Here is a 26619-nt window from a genome sequence, read left to right as displayed (position 1 = left end):
AATTTAATGCAATATTGCAATATAAGAAACTAGTACTAAGCATTGCCTTTACAAAGTATAAGTATAAATGTCTGAGCAGATGTAAGGTGATGCTCACTGTTTTCAACTTTTTGCGGTTTCTCTTTTCCTTGTGCTGCAAAGAAAGCCCCATGGAGATTAATGTCATAATTACAATATGAATCTTTATTTCATATTCCTGTTTAGATGGACTAAATGCACGTGATCATTATAGTAGACTACCATTCCATAACAGTTTGTTTGTAAACGATATCATTCTGTATTCTAAGTTTGTGAAATTCCTGCACTACAAACTAGATTATACCAAATCCCAAGTTTACCTTCAAGTGCACACGGACAATCCTGACAATTTGACACCTAATGTCCCAAGTACTGATGACGTATGACTTTGGTATTCATGAATCTTACTCTGAAACTACAAACAGAGCTTTTCACTCACTTTCCCATATCAGTTAAGTATGCTGGCGGCCATGTTGGTGTCCTTGATTTGCATTTCAATGGATCATAGCTCAAAGGTACATTATATAGCATTTTTGTATTTTATCTGTTAAATTGTAAGTATTCTTTAGATTTTAAATTCAAGCTGCAGATATTTAAAAGTGGTTATTGGGAAGGGTTTAAAAGCAGTGTTCTATCCAGCCTTAATTTTTGTAATTTCAATTTTGTTTGATGTACATGTACAAAATGTAACATCATGTTGAGTGCTAAAGGCACGAAGCATCCCGCCACAGACAATACAATGATGGCCCTGGGACATGCTCTCCTGGCAAAATGTTTCAAAATACTTGACCCTCTATTTCCTGCATTTTGAGCGGCACATTTTGCTGGTAGACTAAGTTTAGTTTAATGACATCTCATTCCATATCTTTGCATGCCAATTTTTGTCTGTCAATGATGACAGATCGGACAAAATTTTAAACTCCCATCCACGATAAAACTTTGTCAAAATGATAGGAAGACTGACATTAGTACACTGGTCTTAAAATGTTTACAAACAGCTACACTGAAATACAAATAGGAACACTGACATGGCAGCAGACACAGCTTTGTCCTCAGTTTTGGGAAGACATCAAGTTGACCACGTCTCAGACATTCTTTGTTGTTTTAATAACAGCAGTGTTGCAGTTGGTGGGGTGAGAAATTTTCCTACTTCCCGACTGCTGATTCAAAGTGCCTCTTCCCACTCAAGTACAGCATGGACTCTGGAAGAAAGAAGAGTGGTTCAATCTGCATAATCATCCTTGTTGTTTTGCATAACTGGTAAACTGCCTTTATAGGGGAAACATCATTTCTGTAGAGATCAAATAGTTAAAAAATTCAGCAATGAAAGAAGAGACTATTATTAGAAAATAACAGGGGTATTGAAACCCTGTCAATCAACTGAAACCCTACATGTATGTCTGCCCACTTCCAATCGTTGCTGCTGGGAATGAGATACATTGTACATATTAAAAACTCCCCATAAAGCAGCAAGCCCAAAACAATACTTAAATTGTATATTTCGATGCCATTAAAGGCATCGAAATATACAATTTCAGGGTAGCAAAACTTTCATTTTTTAATGACTAGAGCATTAATACAAGTTGAATCAACCCTATTCCATAGCATACTGACATCTGTGAGGCCAAAATGTGATGTCACTTATGGAAAACAGTAGCTTGTTTTGTACTGTAGGCTGGTTCTGGCTATTTGTAGGCGGTACCAAAAAAGTAAAGAGATGGCTCACATAGCTTGTTTTGGAGCTATTTCAAAAAAGGCTTTGAAGATAAGATCATGAGGAAGATGTAGAATGATGATATCAGACAGATTACCCATGCCTGTAGCCAGGATTTTGAATAGGGGGGTTCTCTCCACTGTAAGAGGGACCAGCCAGTTTCGTACAGGGGTCCAGGGGCATGCTCCACGGAAACATTTTGAAAACTGAACCTTCTAAAGTGGCATTTCCCCTGATTTTAAGAGGATTTCAAAGGAAAAATTTAGACATAACTTTTTAGTCAATGACAAAGTGAACAGTTTTTCTAGGATTCCAGTTCCGCTGGTGATACTTGTTTATTTGTTTATTAAAATTTACCAGCACATGCGTGGAGGGGGAGGGAGAACAGGTGGGTCACCTTTACCAGCTCCCTCCCCTAATTACATCAATAAAAACAGTATAAAACAGCATTGGATTTAAACACATTATGAAAGCGATATGATTCAGTCCATCTTTTAAAGAGAAATCTGGACCTTTAGAATGAAAAGTGGACCTTTGAGCCTTGTGGGGCCTTCCGAACCCCCCCTGGCTACAGGCATGTTTCCTAAGCCAGAATATATATTTTTTTTAACGGGGTCGCTCAATGCAAGGCCAATTATTTTTGGCCACTTCTAGGCATAGAGCTAGACTCATCGATATGACGTCACGCATATAATTTGCATCTCATTTGCATTTGCACTCGGGCGGCCAAAATTGCGCTTTTTAAGTGCGTTTTAACATAACTTCGAGTTATGTCACAAACAAGATCTCATTTTAATCACAAGACAAATAACTTCTTAAAATCGCATAAAAATACGGATTTCTTACAGTGTACCTAATTCCAATATATTTCAGTAAAGCTTTAAGTGAGTATAATGTAGTTATGTCAGGAGATGGCGGTGGACCTTTGTTTTGAAGCTTTGTGGGTTGTAGTCGGACGGAAAGCTGCATCTGTTTGGAATTTTGGAATGTTTTGCCACCTGGAAATTGCATTGGATGCCTTTATCATTTATCCACACAAAACTCACCTGCATATGTCCTAGGCAGGACCTTGGGGATAGGTTGGGGACTGCTGAAGGAGAAGTGAAAGATGTTGGTGGTCTCATGTTCACCCGTCTTGGGGTCAACAACTTCAGCATGAACTCTGACCTGCAGGTACTGACCTTTGGTGTAGACAACCTGCGATGATGATGATCAAATACATGTCACATTTTAATTCATTATTCATTATTTCAGGGCATCTTTACATAGTACGTAAACCTCCAAAAATATTTGGGTGCACCTGAAAGAAATTGGGTGCACAGCTCAAAATTTGGGTGCACTAAGATGCACATGCACCCAGTATTTCGAGCTCTGCATTGTATACTAGGTGTGAGGTAACGCATGATACTTTTTTAGCTACATGTAACTATAGTGCAATACAGGTTGGCTAATATTTTTCATTTTCATAGGAGAACACACTGGATCACCTCTACTCTTTTTGACAAGTATTGAGTTCTGTAATTTGAAGAGATTTGACAGTTTTACACAGTGCTCTAGCTGTCTTTCCGTCATTTAAAGATGGACAAAAATTTTGCCTAATCCGTCATCTTTGACATATAAAAATTGGTGTGTTAATATATGGAAACAGATGTCATTAAACTAAGCTTAGTCTAACGGGAAGATTTATCCCTTAAAATGCAGAATAAGAGTGATTTAGTCGAGGTTTCAAAATTTCATAGGGAGAGCATGCCCTTGGACCACACTAGTGAATTTTGAATTTTGAATGAATGAATTAATGAATTTTAATTAAGAAGTGTTGTTAAAATTGACATCATGGAATAAAAAGTTCACTCCGGTTAGAACAGTTGGTTTAACACTAATATGCTAGGATGCTGGCTTCAGCCAAAATGTCAAATGCAACCTCACACCATGCCCCAAGCGGGGTTTGAACCTTCACCGCTAGAGTAAAACAACTTAAGTTGCGCAGACCTCTGATGACATGAAGAGCAGCGAGCCGACCTCCACAGGTCCTCTGAACATGATGTCATCAACAGCTTCGATGAATGGACGAGATTTGCTGCAGAAATAAAAACAAGAAACCAGAGATTTCAGACCTCCAGAAAGTATTGCCATAATTTAATCTGACCATTTAACCTGTCATTCTGCCTGTCATTCTGCCTGTCAATCTTAAATTATTCTAAGGCAAAGTTGAACTAAAAGTTTCCATATTAGACTTTTACCTAAATTTTCAACAATTTGCAACAAATTTTTTTGTCCTTTTGTCAAATAGCATGAGCACTCCTAGCAGATTACAAAAGAACTGCAGGTATGATAACATAGTATGAATGCTGGGGACTGTATAACCAACCTCACCAGTAGAGGCAATCATTAGATCACCCCATATACACATATTTCAGTTGCTATTACAGTGACTGTCTTAAAAGTGAACGTCTGGTTGTTAGCGCTCCTAGCAGATTACACAAGAACTGCAGGTAAGGACAGTGAATACTGGAACAAGTCTGTATAACTCACCAGTAGAGGCAAGCGTTGGACCATCCCAGCTCAAATGCCTGTCTCATCAGGAAGCCACCAAACATCTTACTGTACAAGTTTCTATTCTAGAGATTTAAAAATGAGTGAATAACAATTATAAACAGATTTTGAAAAATTGAAACAAATAAAATAAATTACAATACTTTGTGATATTCATAGCATACAATACCGTACATCTCATTATATCATACCCGGGCCGCGATAACGTTCGATAACGGGTTCCGGACCGGGCCGTACGTTACGGTACGGCCCGGTCCGGAACCCGTTATCGAACGCTTCCATGGCTTCCATAAAACGATTCGAACGCGTTTCGTCCTAACCGCGTGTGCCCCTTTCGAAAATTCGAATACAGAATCCGGACGTTGGAACTGATGTTGTTGCATTTGAGGGTTTAGGGGCACCAACTTTTGGCTCATCTTGCATTGAAAGGCGCGTTTTCTTGGGTGGGTATGATATAAATAAAATACAACACGGTGTTCCGCATCGCCCTCGGTCCCAGCCCTCCCGCGAGTCGGATCGCCCGACGGCCTCACGGTCGGGCCGATACCTCGGGCGATACGGAATACCCCGTGTTGTATTCTATATATATGATACAATATAAAGACATAAAGTATATATTATACAGTACTGCATATAACCAAAAATTTTTATCATTATTAAGCATCTGAATATAACATACAATGTACTTACGTATAATATGTTTTATTCAGATGCTTCATATTATTGGATATATGCAGTTAATATATATCGCTCTATCCAGTTTAACGTCTTTTCCCCCCCGAAACTGGGGGTTAGACGTGCTTGCATCAATATTGCAAGTCTTTTTTCTTTTTGAAGCAAGATTTTTTAATGGCTGGATGCCCTTCCTAATGCCAACCCAAACCCTAGTAGGGCCCAGGATTTACTATGTCTTGGATTATCTTGTTTAATTTCTAGTAGGAGGGTCTGTACGCCATTGGGGAGATCTTGGCAATGCTTAATGGTCAAGTAAGAAGGGCTGGTGATTTCAGCCCATGTCACACATTCAGTACCTTCCCCAGTGCCATTGTCCCTGAACACCAGCTAAACCAAGCGGCTATTCCGAGATCAGGGTGCGCCAATGGCATCGTGCATCGTTATGTCAATCTTACTCTGTATTTATCGCATTCTGTTGACATTTATCAAACTTGTTACACTAGTACAGTTATTTTCCAGACAATCAGGAAGAGATTTGGTGTTAAGATGTTTAAAACTTATGCTATGGCCAATTTAAGACCAGAAATTGGCATAAAATCTATGTTATGCTGTTGCACTTGAAAACTGCCAGTTTTTGAAATATGCTTTTAAGTAATTTGGGAACAAAAAAATGGAATGAAAAGATTTGCAATATGTTCAGACATGCTCAGTCTGATATGTTTTGCAAAAAACCTGATGATGATTGGAAATTTCTCTTTTCTAGAGCGCATTTATCAATATGTTGTACACGTTATGCAAAATTCATAAATTAACACATTGCAATTAACTTATCTCCCTGTACTAAAAAGGATGGTGATAGAACTGGCCATTTTGCATGTTATGCAAGGTACATCCATATATGACACAAAACATGTGTTTTTATGTTGCTTGTCCTTTGGGTTAATATGGCTGATGGCTTACAGTTACCTGTCTTTTTTGTCCGAGAAAATGTGTAGTGTCCGTTGCTCGGTAATAACTTAAAATAGAAAAGCTGTGGGTGCATATGATTTCAGGTGTTGAAACAGCTGAAGATGCTGACTTAAAACACAGTAGCTATTTCAGTCTATTGCTGTAATTATATGAAATAATGTCAAAAAACCTCAAGGGTGTAGTGTCCGTTGCCATGTAGTGTCCGTTGCCAAGTATACCATATAGGTACATTAATTACATTTTGTTGCAATTTTGAAGTAATTTTGTCATTTATGTTATTTCTGTAGCATTTTGGCAACCCCTTAATGACAGGTCTTGCAAGATTTGGTGTTCTTGTCATGTACTTGAGCGGCCAGATGTGGCCGGCAACGGACACTACAGCTTAGCTGTAGTGTCCGTTGCCGGCCACATTTGAAATGAGTGGGCTAAGTTTGGATAGAGCACAACTTTTGAACTGAACGTCTCTATCCAAAAATTTTTAAAGTGCAATGTATGGCAACACCTCTAGTGCGATTTTCTGCACTGAAAGTAGAAAAATATAAAACTTGAAAAATTGGCCCAAGTGCAACCCTTTGGCGCACCCTGATCTTGGAATAGCCGAAGATCATACCTTTCTACCTTTCTAAACAATGAATTTGAGTTAATTTGAGTCAAATTCAACTGCCAAACACACCCCTAACACTGCTGACCTACTCCCAGATTGTTGACTGGCATTCTGCTGACTTACAGCCGAATGCCAAATACAAAGTAGCCGACCTCACCAAAGACCAGTCAACCACAGCCAACCTTGTTCCCGATCTACTCGTAACCATGAGTTCGGTCAGGGTTTGGGAGGCCCCATTTGTGAATTTGTGACAGGGACTTCAATGGTAAAAACTCTATATTATCATTTAATTTGTTTGTTTCGTTGTCACTTATTTTACAATACACGTGTGTAAAAAGAGGTCATAAAAACAATTGGATTTTAGGAGAACCCACTCGATATAAACCCTTAGGTTTCTTGGGTTCTCCCGCACATTTGGTTGTACATATTCATTACATATGTTTTTATTTTTATGTGCAAACTGGCAATAAACAAAATAAACAAATTCAGGAAGGCCAGCAACTTTCCATGCAGAGAGAAGAAAACTGTCCTTACCTCTGGATGACAGATGATGACGTTCTTCAGTATCGTGTCGTCCAGCCAGAGTGTGTTCTCCGGTTTCACGCGGTCGCGAAAACTCACCGACCTGCATGTACAAACAATGCAACTGTTAGTTCCTGGTTTTAAGGAAATAATACAGGGTTAGTTTGAGTTAGAATTTTCCCTTCAAGTCCTCTGTTTTCATCTTGTATCTGTAATAGCCAGCAGGCATGGGGCGTGATGCCATCTGGCTATATTACGACTTCTGAATCAACTCCAAAATTCTCACATGTTGGCCCCAACAGTTGAAGAAAGTCCTTGTTTTCCTAGCTGTTACACTATTCTATTAAGGTGGTGGTGTGATTAAAATTTCAAAATTTGCATTCAGCTGCAAATTCACTATCAATCACATCATAGATTCAGTTACTTTATCACCAAGTAAAAAAAATTGACTGTAACATTTGGTAAATGTTTTACAAAATGTATGGCTTTGTATACTAGTTTTTTGGAGCATTTTAAATTTGTTATTGTGACACAATGTTTGTACTAGTAATACTTGTAGCTAGTCTATACCTTTCCTTTTTACTAACATTATATCACACATGTCAGGTGTACTTATTATCAATAATAAGTATAAAGTCATGTTGCATTTTGTTCTATACGTGCAGGGAGCATTGAAAATTGCCAACATGGTGACATGTAAAGCCTGCGTAAAAAATTCATGGTTTGAATCATAAACCAGCTTGGTAAAAATGTACAATGTATGCTGACTTCATTGCTCCTAGCGTAGCACTTGGGGCTATCATAGGATGCCAGACCTGTTCTTATTTTTTGGCACTGTTGCCTCATATTTTTTTCATATTCTTTTATCTATTTATTACGGATGATAAAGCAGTCCTTGTCATACTGACATACAAACAACACATTTATAAAGATTTCCCACATATTTGTGGAAGGACGTCACTAACCATGTCAAAGCTACTCATCTTCACCTGATGTGTAAGATCCTGATGTGTACGTTGTAGGTGTGAAGTGCCAAAGGACACAGCAATGGTGACTACCAGGGATTTGAACCCCAAACCTTTGGATTCCAAGAAATAAAAACCCTAACCACAAGATAACTTTGCCACCATAAACCACCTCTTGTTTATTGCTGTTTTAAAGACCCAAGTTAGTTACTGTTTCTTTGGGACTTGTATATTTTGTTTGCATAGATAGTGATTACATGATTATATATAATATTTTATATCATCATCATATTATATATAATATATATATATAGAGAGAGAGACTGTGTCAAGAAAACAAGGACATCAACATGATTTCTGTACTTTGTTCTTTATTAGCACAATCAATGATGTAACGTTACCTTAGTCATGTGCAGTGGTTGATGTCAAATGACCTTAAAAATTAAAGCCTTGAAGGCACTCTGTAATTTGGCAATACAGGACTTGTAATAGCCAGCAATTCAGGTGAGCCATGGTTTTATTCTTCTTTTAGTTAGAAAGTTAGAAACGCTGGTCATATATGAGTCGTAAATGAGTTCAAAGTTTACCTTCTATTATAATATAAAGGTTTCATTTCATGCATTTTCAGCAAACTTAAATCCAATGGTATATTATTATATAAAACATGCATTATAATCATGCATAACAGAAAAAACTTCTAGAGGGTCATCAATGGCTGTAACGTATTTCTAGCATCATTTTCACTTTCAGTTTGCAATATTAGCCCATATGCATGTAAGGCAACACTGACTTCATTTTATAGATGACATCCTCTGAAGTACCCCAAAGTTGTGCGGCGGGCAAAAATCCAGCCAAAAAATGCAGCTAAACCACAGGAATACAAAGCTGGGATTGTGAATTACATTATTTTTACGACAAGCTTGCACATGCTGGCCTTAAATTTTTTTTTAAACCGAATTTAACGTCATTTTTCCCCAACCGGGGGTTAGACGTGCTTGCACCAAGTACAAGTCTTTTTTTGAAGCGGGATTTTTATAGCTGGATGCTCTTCCTAACGCCAACCCAAACCAAAAAAAAATTTGCAGCATTAATTTTAAAAGTTGGCACTGTACTGAGTTCTTGAGTTCCATGGAGCTTTGGTAGCCTGGGTGCGGTCCTTTGTTACTTTTTGTAGTTATCGCTGGCTGCCTATTGTTTAACAGTTAATGGCTATATAGCTACCATGGACCATGGAGGATGGTACCCAGATCAGAGCCTCTTTGGAAGTGATTTTTTTAGAACAGGCAACAATCAATGCGAACAATGATGTCATCCATAAAATTAAAGCAGTGTAAAATTGGAGGATGCTTGTTGTACATTTGACACAACAGGGGAAGGGCCATTTTTTCAATTTTGTGATGATTTTGTTGGCAATTTTGACTGGAGAAAATATTTTTGAATGTATGATATTTCTGCCTGTATCACAGACCATATCTGAAATACAATTGGAACGAGCCAAGTTCAACATACATGTACAGCACAAATTACATCAAGTTTTTCTAACATTCACTTAAGCCACATATTGGATCTCATCCCTTCAATGGTTCACTTTTTCCTACGCTTAACGTCATTAGACAAGAAATTGTCTTCAGTAAGAGACCAAAACGATCCATCCATAAAATTTCCTAAGACTTAGTGCAAGATAAACAATACATTTCTACTTTCGATGAATTTCACAACCTCAGATATGGACAACTTTTTCTACTACAAGTTTGTACTTCATGAAGCTACAATTGCTGGATGTCATCCCTGCAACTTAATCACTTTTTCCAACGCTTAACATCATTAGACCAATCAAGATGGGTCTAGGAAAAATTAATGTTGTCTTTTCAGATTCAATTCTGATAAAATTAGGGTCCGTTAAGGGCATTTTCTTTTCTTTTTTTACTTTTTTTAGATTTCGGCGAAAATGGTTAATAAAATGTTTAACAATGCTTCGGGACTGTCTCACAGACCTGTCCACCTATTTGCTTGTGAAGCAAAAACTATTTCATAGATTTATATTTAAAAAGAAAAAATTGCTTGTGAAAATGTGTTACATGACGATTCAGAATTCAGAGGGTTTGAAATTCAGATGGTATATCAACAATTTGATAGCCATACCAGCAATAATTTTGATCAAAAAAAAGGCTAGGGTCTGAAGATTTTTGCTAGGATCTGTTGCGAAACTGGAAACACAACATTATTTTTCCGAGGCCACAACAAAAAACGTCTTCAGTAAGAGACCAATTCCACATCCATCCCTACATTGTTGTGTGCATTTCCTGGGTGCAAGATTTTCATTTCTGAACCTCATTAAGATTTGGGGACACATTTTATAACTTTTGACTTCTCTTTCTTCTAAATGCAGGATTTGCAATTAGCCAATCCTTGTGCATGAAAGGCCTTGATTAGTACAATGTTATGACAGTTGGATGCCATACAATACAAGTCCAGTATCTTTGGAAATAAAGGGACGTATAGTTTGAATGAGAATTGCTTGTTGCATGCGCGTGCTTGCTGGAAAGCCTTGTTGGTTGTACATGTATGGCTGTAGAGTTTAGAACTCAGTTGGATGTAGTCTAGAGTAGATATACAATGTACAATACCAAGTAACTCTGGAAATAGAGGGAAGTAATATGAGAATTACACGATTGTATATTTGAATATGTGATTTGATGAATTGAAAGCTTGCTCTCATTTTGTGGAGATAAATTTGGGCAACATGGTTTTATTATAAAGGGTCAGAATTTCAATTTCGTTTCCTCAACATGCAGTAATATAATTATGAAGAGGGTAAAGAAAGGGTTGTGTCAAGGAGGTATGTTGTTTTTGGTGACCTGAACATGAAACTGACCTTTGCTACAAATGTATCACCTTGCCAGTGTGCGACCTTGAGGAATGGTAATGGCCCCTAGAAGCCTGTTGACATGTTTGAGACAGTGATTCTGTTTTTCTGAGGGTTCAGTTTTGTAGCCTGGTTACCAAACCTATTATAGCTCCCAAGTCCTACAGCCTATTTGCGGAGAGGATGTAGGACTCGGGAGCTATAATAGGTTTGGTAACCAGGCTATCAGTTTTGAGTACAGCCTAAGTACTTTGCATTATGCTAATGTCTGTTGGACTGGGAAAGGGGGTTGTTGTACAGAGGCATTCTCTGCATTCTGAACTTTGTACTTCTCAATATTTTGCTTTTAGTTGCCGATCAAACCCATATATCCTGGGTCACTAATACTGCGTGCTAGAGGCATTTTTTGTGACCTTATGTTTGTATTACGTCCCTGTGCAGGTATTTTGTAGTTCTGTGGGTCTCTCCTAACTTGTGGGACTGTATCGTAGGATGGGTGTTTACCACCTAGCCGGGTTGATACAGGGTTCTGGTAGTTCTGAGGGTCTCTCCTAACTTGTGGGGCTGCATCGTAGGATGGGTGTTTGACACCCAGCCGGGTTGATACAGGGTTCTGGTAGTTCTGTGGGTATCTCCAGACTTGTGGGGCTGTATCGTAGGATGGGTGTTTACCACCCAGCCGGGTTGATACAGGGTTCTGGTAGTTCTGAGGGTCTCTCCTAACTTGTGGAGCTGTATCGTAGGATGGGTGTTTGTCACCCAGCTGGGTTGATACGTTCTGGTAGTTCTGTGGGTCTCTTCTGACTTGTGGGGCTGTATCGTAGGATGGATGTTTGTGACCCAGCCGGGTTGATGAAGGAAGGACAACCACATGTGCTGCAGCTCTCATGGTTTTGCTATAGTTGCCGATTAAACCCATATAGCGTGGTTCACTACTACTGCGTGCTACAGGCATTCTTTGTGATCTGATGTTTGTATTGCGTCCACGTGTGGGGATCTGGTAGTTCTGTGGGTCTCTCCAGACTTGTGGGACTGTATCGTAGGATGGGTGTTTGCCACCCAGCCGGGTTGATGAAGGAAGGACCACCTCATGTGCTGCAATGTTAAATCTTACAGTCTGAGAGTAGTCCTTGTTGTTGTGAGGCCCCCTCAGAGGGTATGTGTTGTAGCGGTTGTAGTACTCATCTGGGATGGTGTTGTAGTAGTTGTAGTACTCATCAGGAATCTGACTGTAATCGTTATCAGTCTGTGGTGTGGTCGGCGTCGCAGCATTTTGCTGGTTGTAGTACTCGTCTGGAATTTCACTGTACTGTTGCCCAGGTGCTGTAGCATGGGCTCCCGCCAGGTGGCCTTGTTGGTTGCCCCGTGACCAACAGTGCTGCCTTCGGATAACATAGGCTACAAGCAGTTCTACCAGCACTACCCCTATTACAGTTACCATACTACTAGTGATTATGATGATCGCAACTTGTGGGGATCTCTCCTTGACAGTTCCATTTGGACAGGGACTACGCATAGATGTAGTCTGATTTGGACAGGGACTACATGTACCTGTAGTGTGATTCAGGGTTAAGTTTGTTGCCTTGAGCTTAGGCTCTCTTGTGGTCAGAGCCGACTCCTCTGACATCCTTCCCCCAGGAGTTGTGGCCTGTGTCTTTTCTGGACACACGGTGGCATTGGGAGTACTGGACAAGGGTGTGGAGAAGACATGTTCAACTTGATATTTTTCCGCCCAAGTGTTGACCAAACATGTTACATTCATCATTTCTTCCTGAGTCATGTTTTCTTTAGAGATGACATCTGATAAAACTACAGCAACAGTCTGGGGACTGGAGGACTTGTCTAAACTCATGGGAACAATCTGCAGAGTAATGTCTCCCCGTAACGCTACCTTTACAGTAGAGACATTTTCCCAAGCATGTTGGCACAAGTGGGTGATGTTTCTAGCATGTTTGTCTGATTCTGTATTGTTTACCGATATGATAATCAATGGCAGACTGTACTTTGTTTGGCTTGGTGTGTGTAGTTGAAGAAAAGTACATTGCCTTTCTGGTTCCGCACTTGGCCGAGCTGCCTGTGTGTGGATGTCATGTTGCATCTGGACATGATAGAATTGCCCCATTCGGCAAACTTTGGTGATACAGAAGAGCACTTCATTAACCCTTACTGCAAATTCCCCAAGAATATTGGGATATATATAACGATGGACAAGTCGCCACGTCATTACCAAAGTATGGAGAGAAGGCAACCTGTTCCCCCCCAGTGACATTACATCTAGTTCCCCTGGCCCCTCTACAGTTTCCCTTGACAAACAGGTCAACAGGTTCATGCTCAGGTCTAGGTCTCTCAGCCGGGACTGGGACTTAAACGTCTGTGGAGGAATGAATTTGATAGCATTTGATTTCAAGGAAAGTTTGCCTAGCTTTTTCAGATTGTGAAACCAAGATGGCTGGACACTTTGCAGAGAGTTACTGTCTAGTAACAATGTGCTCAGGAAAGGGAGGTTTTGGAAGCAATTTGAATCCATCTTAGTTATATAGTTGTGTGTCAGTGACAGGAAAAAGTAACGCCAGGTTTGATAATGCTCATCACCGAACCAGCTTCGCTTGACGTGGGTCAGGTTATTGAAGTCAAGGTATAACGTATGCAACCCTGGAAACTCAGCCAAAAGACCCTGTTCTAAATCGGTGACTCCAGATTCAATGAAAGCAAGTTGATTTACACCTACTTTCCACTGCGGTGGTGGTCGTAGTTTCTCAAATGATAGTATCCCAAATGAGAACCCCCGAACGCCTAAGTGGTCGTTGTTTGGAAGGCATGTTGTGTTCGACTGGGAGGAGCTGTTTTTATTTAGTACTGGCTGTTGCTGTAGCTGCATGGGGCATAATATACAGGCACCCTTCATTGGGGGGAGGTGAGGATTTGATGGTGGTTTAGAATGATCGGGAAGACAGGATGACCAGGAGTTTGTGTTCTTGCACCCAGGAAAACACGTCGGGTCTAAACTTGCACAACTCACAAGGATGGTGAAAACAAATATGACTACTTGTACATTGAACATCATGCTAGATATGAAAACTAATAGTATATAATATGATAACAACAGTTACTATAAGTTGTAATAGCAGTCTGTGTGGCTGTCTGGTGCAGGGTTGTTACCCCCCAGTTGGAGCCAGCAAACAGCCAGCCAGCTGGCACACCTGAAGAATGAAATAAAACATAATTATGAATGAATAAAGCTTTTTTTATTAACAGTTTTTAATTTTATGCTTTTAAATATGCACACTCAGTTAAATATTCAAAATATAAATCATGAGAACATAAAAAAATAGAATATAGAAAATAAAAGACAATGAAGATAGAGTAAAATTAAACCTACAATAAAATAAAAAGACACAACCAAGTATTTTATTCAGCTGATGTTTCAGTGACCGTCTGTCACCTTCCACGGGGCAAATGCTTCTACAAGCTAATGATTTGATCACTCAGATATCAGATTAAAATGTATCTAATGTCCCTTGCCAGCAGTTGACAAAAAAAAAGGCTAAGTGCAAGTTTGCAACTCAGATGAGAAACACCACATATACTGTTACAGTAAACTGTAACATTTTTTAATTTGCTATTCTGTATATAATGCTCAGCTGAAACAGAGACTGACAGTTAGAAATAAAATCTTTGTAAAATGAGTAAGTAATAAACTCCAGTAAGTTGAAATTAAAGTGAGTTTCAGAGCCTCACTTGACAAATTCCAATTTTACATGTACATCAGATGTACCTTAAAGCATCCATAAAAAGGCTCTATTTTCTGTTAAAATGAAGATTGAAATTGAACTTTTACGTATCCTTAACAGTGTGCTAAAGATCAAATTTCATGCAGTGTGTGTGAAAGACCTCTGAGTCAGTGGGCTTGCACAATGGTCACAGGCCCTGGAAGTGACCTACATTTGTACCAACTCTGTCCACTGAATGGTCTATCAAACTTTGTGGATAAACCAAGTGTATAGGCGGAAAATAGGACTTGTGGATACTGCTAAGACTAGCCTGGACACCAGAATGTGTTTTCAGGGCCTGCACAGGCCTGAACTGCTCTGCTAATTTTGGGCTAGAAACTCAGGGTAACTCCGGGGCAAAAATTTCTTGGGGCCCGTTGTGGGCATGTTGGCCTTTAAAGAGCAGAGGAGCTGGCCTGTGTGGGCCCAGGAAACAGTCTGGCACCTAGGCTACATTGTACATTAAGGAGACTCTTAGACTATAGTGTGTATGCCCTTTGAAATCTGGCTAGCAATACAGTAATAAAGGCATACAATTCAATTTCTGGGTGGCAAAACTGGATTTCCAAAAACAATTTTCTGGTAATTCTTCTAAAATAAAATGTGGTTAAATTAACCATACTACTGCATACTGATATCAGTGAGGAACAAATAAATTTATTTTGTATAGGATGGTTCTTGCTATTTATGCATGATCGGTACCCAAAACATAGAGCCTCACGTTGCTTTTTTTGGGGCTATTTCAAAAGCTTTAATAGTGTCAATATCAGATATGATACTCTTTTTTCCATTTTGCCACCTGAAATAGTATTCTCTCGGGTTTCTTTAACACTCCCTTTTCATCAGAAAGCGCTGTGACTGCTGAGCAACAAAAAAAAATTACTCATTCATTGACAATGAATTGTTAGTCTTAGGCTTTTCAATCATACTTAATCAGTGTGCCAAATTCCATGTCCATTCTGTCCAAACATGATTGAAAATGAGGACCATTTTATAATGGATTGTACACAATACAATGATAAGTGCCTATTGTTGTTCACCTTTCTTTCCGCTTGTTCAACTGATTTCAATACGTTAGATCCTATGGATGAATTCAACTACATTCTCAGGGGAAATGTTCAAATAGGAAAATACATTAAAGAATGTTTCGATCTTATCTTAGAGACCACATGTTAGATGATAGTTAACCTTTATTGTTACATCATACATATACTCTGTACGTAAGATAATGTTATCCGTCATGTATTTGTTAGATCTTTAGTAAGTAGAAGACCATACAAAAGTCCCTGTACTTTTTTGTTGTGTCAATAAAGAATCTGAATCTGTGATACATGTGAAATCAAGCCTGATCACGCAGTTATTTATTACTATGTGACCATTGAAGGAGAATAATACGATTAATAATCATATTATTCTCCTTCAATGGTCACATAGCAATCAGTAGTAGAAAAGGGTTCTGAATTATCATACGGAGTGAGAAGGCTTCTTACCGGCTCCGGAGGGCGTCCGTTCCGTCCACCGCGGCCTTTCGAGATGGGGGCCTGGCGCCTCGACAAGAACAGCTCGGAAAATGGCCAGCAGTCTCTGGAAATAATTTAATGAAAAAAAGATACAAAAATTAAACTCTACCTTTGCCCGTCTTAAAAAAATAAGGCTGTTTTGACCTAAAGTTGATTCCTTCAGTACTTCACATTTTCACGATTTGAAGCTGACAGCTACACATGTGCCAGCCGATGTACATGTATATAGAACACCAGTCCTACATTTTGTATATCAGGACTGGTAAGGAAAGAAAGGTTTGGGGTTTGAATCACTTGCAGGCTTTTTTCTCCCCGCCTCAGGTAAAAATGAGTGCCTAGCGTTCGGTTAGGGAGGTCCCCTCAAATAGGATAAGGCTGGTGGTCCCGTGTTAAAAATCATTAAAAATCCTCCAAAAAAAAAAAAAGGGGGGTCCTTCCTGGCATGAATGGTTTAAACCTTAAAGTCTGGTCTTACGCAGCTAGTACTCACTGTATACAAACACGGGCCGTTTACGAGTTTTGTGTATAAACAAACAAACAAACAAACAAAAAAACAAACAGACTTACCGGTGGATCAGGCGGCGGCGGTTTTTTGTCCTCATTTCTGCATCTTATGTTTGTCAGATCGTAAAAAGGAAAGTTGTTGTCTCCGCACCCGTACCCTCCTGTTTCTGGTCAGTTCCTCACGACGCGACGCACGACTCACGATTCTCTCAGTCTGTAGTCATGGTAACACTACCGTGGTCCAATGGTGGGCTACATGTATGTTACAAACAACGTGCCTCGGAAAGTTGCTGCAGCCTTCAAAGGAAATTCTTTGCAAGCTTGGCAGCCGCACACGAAGCAGTTTGTGATATTCATCATCATGGTAAATTAGACTGGTGTAAAGATCAAACAACTTTATTTTCAGCGGGAATTTTCCCATTAATTCACATTCTTTAATATGTAATTGTTTTCAGACTTACAAAATGTAATTGTCTGTGTTTTGAAGTGCCAATGTAGGCACATGAATAAGTATAGTTTTCCTTTGTTCACACCATCACCTTTGTTATAGAGCTTATATTACTGAATAGAAAACTAAAGTTTCAACTGTAAGGCCACACCAATTTAATTTGTTGGTTCTCGGATTTTTTCAGAAAAAATATGAAGCGACAGGGCAAAAAAAAATAAAATAAAAACAGGTCTAGGCATCCTATTATAGGCTTAAATGCTATGGAATGAGCCATGAAGTCAACACAAAAGGCTGGGTTAAAATTTAAACATTGAATTTTGAACTTTTAATCAAACCACTGCAATGATAGATGGGAAAACTGTAACAACTAGGAAGAAAAGGACTTTCCTCAACTGTTGGGGGCAAAACATGAGCATTTTTCAGTTGATTCAGGACCAGAATCAATTTTTTTTTTTGCAAATCAGAAAAAAACGAAGAGGCGAATCCGAGAACCAACAAATTAAATTGGTGTGGCCTAACAGTTATATAAAACAAGAATTACATGTAGTAACAATTACATGTATTAGGTTTTCTCTAAATTATGCCAAATGTCTCTACCAGACTTATTTTGGGGCCTCAATTAGATGATAGAAATTGGTCAAAGTAGAGTGTTGACAGCCTATCTCCTTTTAATTACTAAGCTTTTGGTCACTACTCTTCTGGTGTTCAGGGTCGAAATAGTGTTGCTGATTTTTTTATGGTACTTTTTTCTTCCTGGTTTTTGTGGTCTCTTCTGCGCTGCAGACTTATCATCACCATGTTTAAGAAAGTATTTAGAAGTCTTTTCAATGTATGTTTGTTACTATTTTAATTTGTATTATGATTGTACTGTATATTTGTAGGGTTGTGTGGCGTACACAATGTTTCTGTAGAGTGTTCAACTCAGAACCAAGTACTAGTGGTCCGGGGTTCAAATCCAGCCCGATGTCACCAATCTTGTGCCCTTGGGAAAGGCACTTTACATGACTTTCCTCAGACTCAGACACATATATTAGGGAAAATATTCTATCGATGATTCTACCGGTAGAGATCCCAATCGGTGTTCCTGTCAACAGACATTGACTTTCCATGATATATAATAGGTACAAAAAGGTATTGCACAATTATGGAACTCTCTTCCAAACAGCTGCTTTCCGTCCGATTACAATCTACAAAGCTTCAAAACAAAGGTCCACCGCCATCTCATGACATAGCTACAATATACTCCCCTAAGTACCTCTAGCTCTATGCCTAGAAGTGGCCAAATATAATTGGCCTTGCATTGAGCGATACCGTTAAAAAAAAAAAAGCTGCAGCTACCCAGCACGTTGCCAGAACGTACTGCGCCTGCGCAGTACGCTGTATTTTCACGATTTTCGGTTGATTTTTGATCAACGTTGCATTTTGGCTGTTGCAAAGGATATCTTTTCCTATATAACATTTGGAAACTACAGACGGGATGTTAACCTTATATGCGCGAGTACGACCTTATATGAGACGTTCTGCCAAGTGTTATGTACAATACATTACGGGTTTCGCGCAGGTGCAGTGCGTTCTGCTGACGTGCTCAGCTACCCACACTGTAGGTGCAAGCCAGCGGCGGAAGGTCTAACTTACTTGGGATTGAGTGTACTGAGGAATATGTCGTGGATGGACTGCCGCTCCTCAGCAGTTGGGGGTTGCCTGAAGAGTGACTGCAAAGTCTGCTCCTTTCTCATCTTCTTATGACCTGTGACGGAACAAAATCATATTATATCAGATTGTTCAACTTACTGAAACTTCATTGAAGTACATGTAACAGGTAAGTTGAACATAAAATGTAATTTCAGGGCAGCTTATAAACAAAAATTTATTGTATCTACTGTATTGTATAATAATTATTGTGACTTTGTGTTGAAGAGGTCATTATGAAAACTGCAAACAAACAAAAAATGCTGTCTTCTAACTTGAATGTTTATTTTATCTTATTCACATTTATTTTTCGAGGATTGGGCAAAAAGTTATGAAACTTATGTCAGCCCTCTCCTCACACATAAAGGGAAACAATAAAACAAAGTAATAATTAAAAATTTATAATAATAATAATAATAGGTACATAATAAGCTGGTGTACAAATCAAAATCTTAATTAACTAAATCAAACAAAACGTCCTGTCTGCAAAATAAAGTTTAACACCACATTAAATATTTTACAGTTGTTGACAAATGACAATGAGGGGCTCGTGACCCCTGAGAATGGTTAAACATAAGGTGTTGTCGGTGACGTTGTTTATGTCAAATAGCAGGATGTTAGTTAAAGATGATAACATGTCAATACGTTCGTGCTCGTGTCTTCTTGTTTGTAAGATTTACTGTATTCTAAGATCTACAGTACAGTAACATTTTCCTTACTTTCTCCTAGTTGGAACAGTGCCTTGTCCTCCTCAGTTTCAGGCACCACCCGGTGGACGAAGGCGGAACTGCAGGAGAACATCATGGTCAGCCTGAACGTCTGATAGTCTCTCAGTTGATAGACTTCACATTTTTTCAATTAATTAATAGAGAATACATTGTAGGATGTAATTTATTTGAGTATTAAACCATTTTCTGACTTCCTACCAATATTGCCCACTTATTCCCACCTGTCATCTGTTGAGCCACTTTCAGATACATGTGTGTATGGCCTTCCTATCAATTATAGCTACATGTATCCACTTTTAAAATCACCTCCCACCCACCATGCAATCAAAGCTATAAGCTTAGCCATAAACCCAGAACTCAGCCATCTAAAACTAATATCCAGAAGTAATCAAAAATTATATGCGACATTTAATGCAAGTTACTAAAAATTAGATGCAACAATGCAAAATAGAAATCTCACCCTTTGTTGATGGGATCCCTGGCCACCATCACAAAACAGGCATCCAGCATTTTGTGCCACTTCTCCATACGGAGCTGAAATTATCATCATGGGGAAAAGATGTTTTGCTGTCAGAGATATACAATGTATAGGGCAGAGAATTGCTCACTGTCACACGTTGTACACAGACACATACAAAATGTAGAAACACACACACACAGGTATAAATTACAAGCAAAACACACACACACACACACATTACATTCCTGTGCGATACTAGCTAAGCTAACATTCTTGAAGCAGACACATATTAATATATGCCCGTAGCCAAGGGGGGTTCAGGGGGTTCGGAAGAACCCCCCACAAGGCTCAAAGGTCCACTTTTTGGTCCACTTTTTATCTAAAGGTCCAAGATTTCTCTTTAGATGGACTGATTCGTATCATCATTAGGCCTGGAATCGTATAAAACTGCCTATTTTGTCATCATTATCTCTGATTTTTTTTTCTCTGAAATGCTCTAAAAAAACTCAGGAAATGCCATTTCAGAAGGTTCATTTTTCAAAATTTCCTACGGCGCTCACTGGTCCCCTCAAGCAGTGGGAAGAACCCTCGCATTCAAAATCCTGGCTACGGGAATGTAATATACATGTACTGTTGGTCTTGCCTCTGTGGTGTTGCCAAAAACATGATGGACACCAGAGATATTTCCCACCTGTTCCAGCTGCATGGTGACCTCCATGGAGGTTTTCCCTGTCCAGGTGACGTTCCCTGTCATCCTGATGTCACAGTCTGGGTAGATAAACTGCTCATGCATTCCTACAGAATCATCAAATGTAAGACTCCCCTTAAAACAAGATATCTAAATCTGGATTGGTATAGCCAGTATACTATAACCACCCTTCGGCATAACACACCAGCTAGTACAAGTCAGAGACAATTTCAGACTGCTGGGAAGTGCTTTTTGATTCAGAGAACTATTATTCCGGAAATAAAACATTTATCATACAGAAAGTGTGTGTCGCCATTTTATATGTATTTACAAAATGCAGTGTGTAAATATACCATTACCACTGTGACAGTTATATTGAAACAGTGGCGTAGTTATGCTTTGAAATTTCGTCAGGACCAATAGCAAATGGGGACCTCTGATTGGTCAACGCTATCTGGCTATATGATAATAAATGATAATATGTATTTTATATATTACATATGAGCATGTAACTTGCCCTCTTTAAGCCAGCCATAAAGGCTGATCTCAGTGTCTATGATGACTGCATCATTATCAACTACAAACCCAGCCTTTGCCAACTCACTTCCAATCCTCCCTACTTAAGACAAGATACATACAAACTCCCCTTAAACCAGTGCTACCAAAACAATACTTCTGTCCCAGAACTACTAAACATTCCTTTTGTAACTACAAATGTACATGTACATGTATAGTTGAAGAAAAACAGTAATAACTGTTATCATAAGATAGCTCAATTGTCTTTAAATAATAAAAAAGGCAAGGTTTATACACTAAATGCAATGAGAAAAGAAACAAGCAAACAAAAAAAATCTGACCTATCCTGTCGACCAGTGCAGTGACAATAGACAGGGCTGATTTCTGCCCCTCCGCCTTGTTCGGGTCCTTGTTGTGTTGATAACTGACCCACACAGCAAAGGTGTCCAGATCTTCAAGGATACGGCCAAACCTAAAACATGTAGGGAGAAAAAAACAACTTCAACACAGAAGTGAGTGGTTCAAACCTTACAATCCAGTCTTACGCCCAAAGGCGGTTTACCAGATATGCGAAACAAAAAAACTTCTCGACTTACAATAACATGTATCTTATTCCTGTACTATTTGGAGTACTGGTACTTTCGAACTGAATCTAATACTATTCCAAAGGCTCCGCCCCTAAGGCATTGCCAAAAATAAATCATTGAATCCTCATTCCTCATGATCACCTGATGCCCTTGAAGAAGTTGATGTACTTCTCACGGAGACGCTCGTTGGTGGACAGCGGGATGACCGCCTGCTGCCGGGAGTCTGCTGACCGGCGGGGGGTCAGCTCGTCCTGACTGACCGGCAGCTGGGAGGCCAGCTTTGACCGATCCTCCGCTTCAACACTGAAAAGTCGATATAATTATTTACTTATAGTTTCAATATCCCAAAAAAGCATATTGTCACATTTGCATTGGAGATATAGCCAGAACATCTTAAGCAGGGGTTAATATTGGGTTAATGACCAGCAGTGAGGTGTATATGATGTCAAAAAGGCACAGTCGGTTCCTATAACCTAGAAATAAGCCATGAAAGCACATTTGAGTGAAGCACTTTTGAGTTACTAGTATCCTATATGGAATTGTGATAAAATTATTCTATGAAAGCCTATGGTAACATTACAAAAAAATGTATCCAATGGGGAAACAAATGCAAAAAGTGGTCAAATATGAAGTAATAACGACCAGAGGCTATGGCAAAATGGAACCATCTCATTGGTCAACATCAACTAGCTATAGTATATGTAAGGTTATATAAGAATGGAGAAGATTTAGTAATGCATTAACGATTAAATATAACAATGCACATAGGAATAATGACATTTCAAACTTTTAACAATGTTAGTATCAGTTTTTGGCTATATAATTATAGTGTGGTTAATGACCTGCTTTTCCCTCGGCATTTATGGTGACATCCGCTTCGCTCACTCGGTGGTTTATTCAGTGGTTATAGGTCACTGGTCAGCTGTTATAGGTCACCATAAACACCTCAGGGCAGGACAACACTGCATCATAATATAATATTATCATGCATTTTACATACAAAAATTACTTGTATGTATAATATAGTAATTTATGATTGACAACTTATTGAACTCATACAAATGTTTCTTGAAATCTACAGTCCTCAATTCCTCACCTCCAAAACTTCTGAGCTCCGACAAGGTCCTTAAGCTTTGACCGCACTTCCTGAATGGATGGCAAGGTGGCGCTGCTCACATGTCTGACAAGTACAAATCTGCTTTGTGTACCAGCCTGGTGACAGAGGGAGAACAGTCTGAAATACAGAAGGAATACAAAATAATTTAACTAAGTTATTTTTCTTAAATACTGTAAACCTTGAAATATTACGGGTGGTTGATTTTCACAGTTCCTCTTTACTGAGAATCATGACAAGTTGCGATCATGTGTTGTTGTTTTTTGCTGCGGCAATGTTTCACGTAGTAGACAAAAATCTCCTGTTCACTCCTAGTGCTACTGCGATATTAAATCCCTGAATTTACAGTAAAAAATGGTAGATAATCAGCTTGCTACAACACAAGCTAGCTATCCTTTGTCTCATCATCTGTGATAATTGTATACATCTATATTTAGGAACAAAATAAATATTATGATAACACTACTAGTGTTCAGCAGACAGCTGAAGCAACTGCAACTTGTTGTTTTTCATCCTCTTGGCCATTTACTTATGGTAGTCACAACAACAGATAATACAAATCTTGTATAATACACTCACACACAGTATATACTTCTATACAAATTAACACTACCCTAACGGCGCACATCGTACGCTAAAGCTACTGAAAATGTATTTTCCAAGCAGAGGTTGTGGGGGAATGATCGTCAGCTTTTTTTTCGGTGGCCGGCGACCTACTCTGGCTATATACGTAATGGATACTGCCTGGCCAATTTGAGTTGTCTTTTCGCCACCGAAAGGGATCTGCTTGGAGATTACTGAAAATGCTGCAAAATGAAAGTCGGTGAGATTTTAGGAAAGGAGCCTAACTGGTGCATTCCGTACTAATTCCGTACCACCTTCTTGTTTATTTTTACATGGCTTAGTCTTTTGTAACCTAACCAGTTATATACATTAGGGCTGCGGACCGGTACACTGTACCGGTCCAATACCGTAAAAATCATTTCGGTACAGGTCCAAAATACCGGATCATGAAGTAACGAGTATATACCGAAATAGCTAGTTTACACCATGTATATGACTAAAGATAGGTAAATCCTACCACAAAGACGAAAAATTAGCACTGGAAAAGACGTAAACACCGTCGATTGATTTGAGATCCTCAGTCTCACGAGACATCGCGAGAGTGTGGCTGATCCAGGGTTGTGATTGGTCAACAAACTCAAATCAGGTCAGAGGTCAGTCATTTTCCCTTCCCTCCAACAATTTATTATTGTTTCTGTGTCATGATTGAAAAAGTGAAGAACACGTGTTAATTTGTCAAATTGTTCAGGTACAGGTACAGGTCCGGACCTGTACCTAAACCTCTGTACCAGTACCTGTACCTGTACCTGATGTTACGTTTAGGTACGCAGCCCTAATATACATGTATATCTTTGCAGCTGAAGGACTCCCGCTAGGACCCCTAGCCTCCCCTTCCAACTGAAGCCCTTTATATCAAGTTTTCTAGCGATAACAGGGCTGTAGACTGCCCAAATCGATTTATAAATATCGCCCTTGCCTTGCACTTCATACCTGCTTAATCCTGTTGCTTCAGTGGAAGAAACATGGACGAATTTACGGAAAAACTGGACATAAACAAAACCAAACCTACCTTCTGGCCGCCATCTTGAATAGCCCTCACCTGCGGTAACCCCTGCACCGCATCAAACGCAAAGTTGTCTGATAAAAGCAAAGTAGTGTCTACAACTAACCCAGATAGACAAAAATGGTCAAAAACAATTGCATTATTTATAATATTTTATCATACATTCAACATTTGCCGATTAGTCAAACAAAATCCTTGTACCACTGAAATGCATTTTGATGCGGTACCGGTTTGTAAAGTTTTATAACTGTGCACTGTGCTAGGCGTACGTGCTGTGTAACACGTCGGACGGCTGTTCGTGTTATTTGCCGGAAAAGTTCCCGGCCTCAAATGTTATAGTTGACATTTTTGTAAGACGGCACTGATGTGGAGTAATGCCTGAACTGAATGTCAGTCAATGATACCAACAGCTCAATGGAAGACACCCTGTCATACTTTTTTGAGTGATCAACTTTATCAATCTGAACATGAAAGACCTTTTCAAGGGCAGTTGAGAATACATATAACACTATTTTTTACCGCAGTTATACCGGCTATACAGATACAGGCGGACGTCAAGTACTGACACGGGCAGAGCTTCTGCACTGTGGAGACTGGTGTGGAAGGTACCTTCAGCACCATTGACAGATAACAAAGGAACCCGTTAGTATAATAAGCTTCGATACTTTTACTAGCCTGTCTAACTCGCACCACTACTCGCCCATTGTGAAATTGTTGTTAAACGTTGGCAGTGTCTGTGTTAGCAAGTGTCCACATGTATAATTGTTGACTTACGAATATCAGCCCAGCTGCCTGTAAGTCAGTGTAATGTACTGTTGCATTTGAAACTAGAGTTCCACGATCTCATACCTTCGCCAAATGATGTTAGCCTTTATGACTAAGACATTATAGATAAATCCCCCTGATTGTGCGAATAGGATCCTATATTGCATCAATTATATCTGTTGATCATATTCTACACCAGAAGACAGTCTTATCTTATCAATGCATGCCATTATAGCATGTCCTCATAAATCATGCAAATGAGGTCCTTATTTGAATAAATTATGTTTAATAATGTTCACCTTCACATAACTTTCAAATATCCCAAGTATGAAATTCCAGACATTACCACTATGTAATTATAACATTTTCTCGTTAATTATGCAAATTAAGTCTTCATTTGCATAATCGATATCTGCCTGTATTTCTGCCGTTCTGCATTACATATACCACAAGCTTGAATAGTCCTATCATGGAATGCAGCTGATAAATAGAATTTCCTCATTAATTATGCAAATTACATTAATATTTGCATAATTGTAATAACATTAGTCAAGCATCACTTCAGCTACCTACATGCCAAAAATCACGACGATCCATCAATCGGTTCTTGAGTTATCCGCCTTTAAACATTTTTCAACTAATGCCCCTGCAATTCCAGAGCAAGCCGCTAGGGGATCCAAACTCACGTCACTTGTTTCCCAGCACAAGAGCTACCTACCATCCAAATTTCGTCACCCTAGTATGTCTAGATCACGAGATATCAAAACCGGAAGTTCAGCTGCAGTACCATAACAAGCCGTTAGGGGGCCCAAAATCTAATCAGTTCCACGTCTCATGAAGACCTACCCACCTACCAAGTATCAAGACAATCCATCTTAGCCTTCTTGAGTTATCGTGCTCACACACACACACACACACACAGACACACGAACGCCAACGAAAACATAACCTTCTTGGCGAAGGTAATAAATAAAGCAGCAAGTTTGGCTAATGTCAGTCAATTCAACACTGAATATTTATTAGAATAGACATCGGCTTCTGTATCTGTATAGCCGGTATAGCTAGAGACAGTTGGCTGTCATTTTGACTCGAGGCCAGGGACACCAGGACTCGGCATACGGTTAAGTGAGTCAAGTCAATAGCCGTATAAACGCCCTTCGGCGTAACACACCAACCTCTGTGTGTGTACATTGTGTATAGCCGGTATAACCACCCTTAGGTGTAACACACCAGTTTCTGTATTTATATTTGCACGGCCGGTATAACCACCCTTCGGCGCAAGCTTCGAAGGCATGCGGCGCGGCGGCAGAGGGCCAC

General features: G+C 39.3%; 2 protein-coding genes across 2 annotated transcripts; both read right to left on the bottom strand.

Annotated features, from left to right (window-relative positions):
* Window positions 1-168: 168 nt before the first annotated feature.
* Window positions 169-24577, bottom strand: LOC109463796 (acyl-coenzyme A thioesterase 9, mitochondrial-like). The gene is made up of 13 exons (XM_019760662.1): window positions 24544-24577; window positions 22893-23030; window positions 21938-22099; window positions 21551-21681; window positions 20697-20800; window positions 20006-20079; window positions 19537-19604; window positions 18764-18875; window positions 7068-7158; window positions 4265-4350; window positions 3722-3809; window positions 2779-2929; window positions 169-1220 (listed from the first exon to the last, which is right to left on the bottom strand). The coding sequence occupies exons 1-13, from the start codon at window positions 24555-24557 to the stop codon at window positions 1165-1167; spliced, it is 1275 nt and encodes a 424-aa protein (XP_019616221.1). The 5' UTR covers window positions 24558-24577; the 3' UTR covers window positions 169-1164.
* LOC109463768 lies at window positions 11066-14022 on the bottom strand. The gene has a single exon (XM_019760624.1). The coding sequence runs from the start codon at window positions 13948-13950 to the stop codon at window positions 11233-11235; it is 2718 nt and encodes a 905-aa protein (XP_019616183.1). The 5' UTR covers window positions 13951-14022; the 3' UTR covers window positions 11066-11232.
* Window positions 24578-26619: the final 2042 nt, after the last annotated feature.

Source organism: Branchiostoma belcheri, unplaced genomic scaffold, assembly GCF_001625305.1.
Source record: "Branchiostoma belcheri isolate BF01 breed outbred unplaced genomic scaffold, Haploidv18h27 scaffold13, whole genome shotgun sequence".
Classification (NCBI taxonomy): domain Eukaryota; kingdom Metazoa; phylum Chordata; class Leptocardii; order Amphioxiformes; family Branchiostomatidae; genus Branchiostoma; species Branchiostoma belcheri.
The sequence above is the reverse complement of the archived record's forward strand: the minus strand, read 5'-3'. Positions and strand labels throughout refer to the sequence as shown.

What these genes read in the sequence shown, in the direction of transcription:
- LOC109463768 (XM_019760624.1), bottom strand. Translation starts at nt 13,950, where the DNA reads ATGATGTTCAATGTACAAGTAGTCATATTTGTTTTCACCATCCTTGTG.
- LOC109463796 (XM_019760662.1), bottom strand. An exon ending in AGGGATCCCATCAACAAAGG is followed by an intron (nt 19,605 to 20,005) that starts GTGAGATTTCTA and finishes GTTCTCCTGCAG; the next exon opens with TTCCGCCTTCGTCCACCGGG. An exon ending in TGCTCTTCATGTCATCAGAG is followed by an intron (nt 2,930 to 3,721) that starts GTCTGCGCAACT and finishes TCATCATCGCAG; the next exon opens with GTTGTCTACACCAAAGGTCA.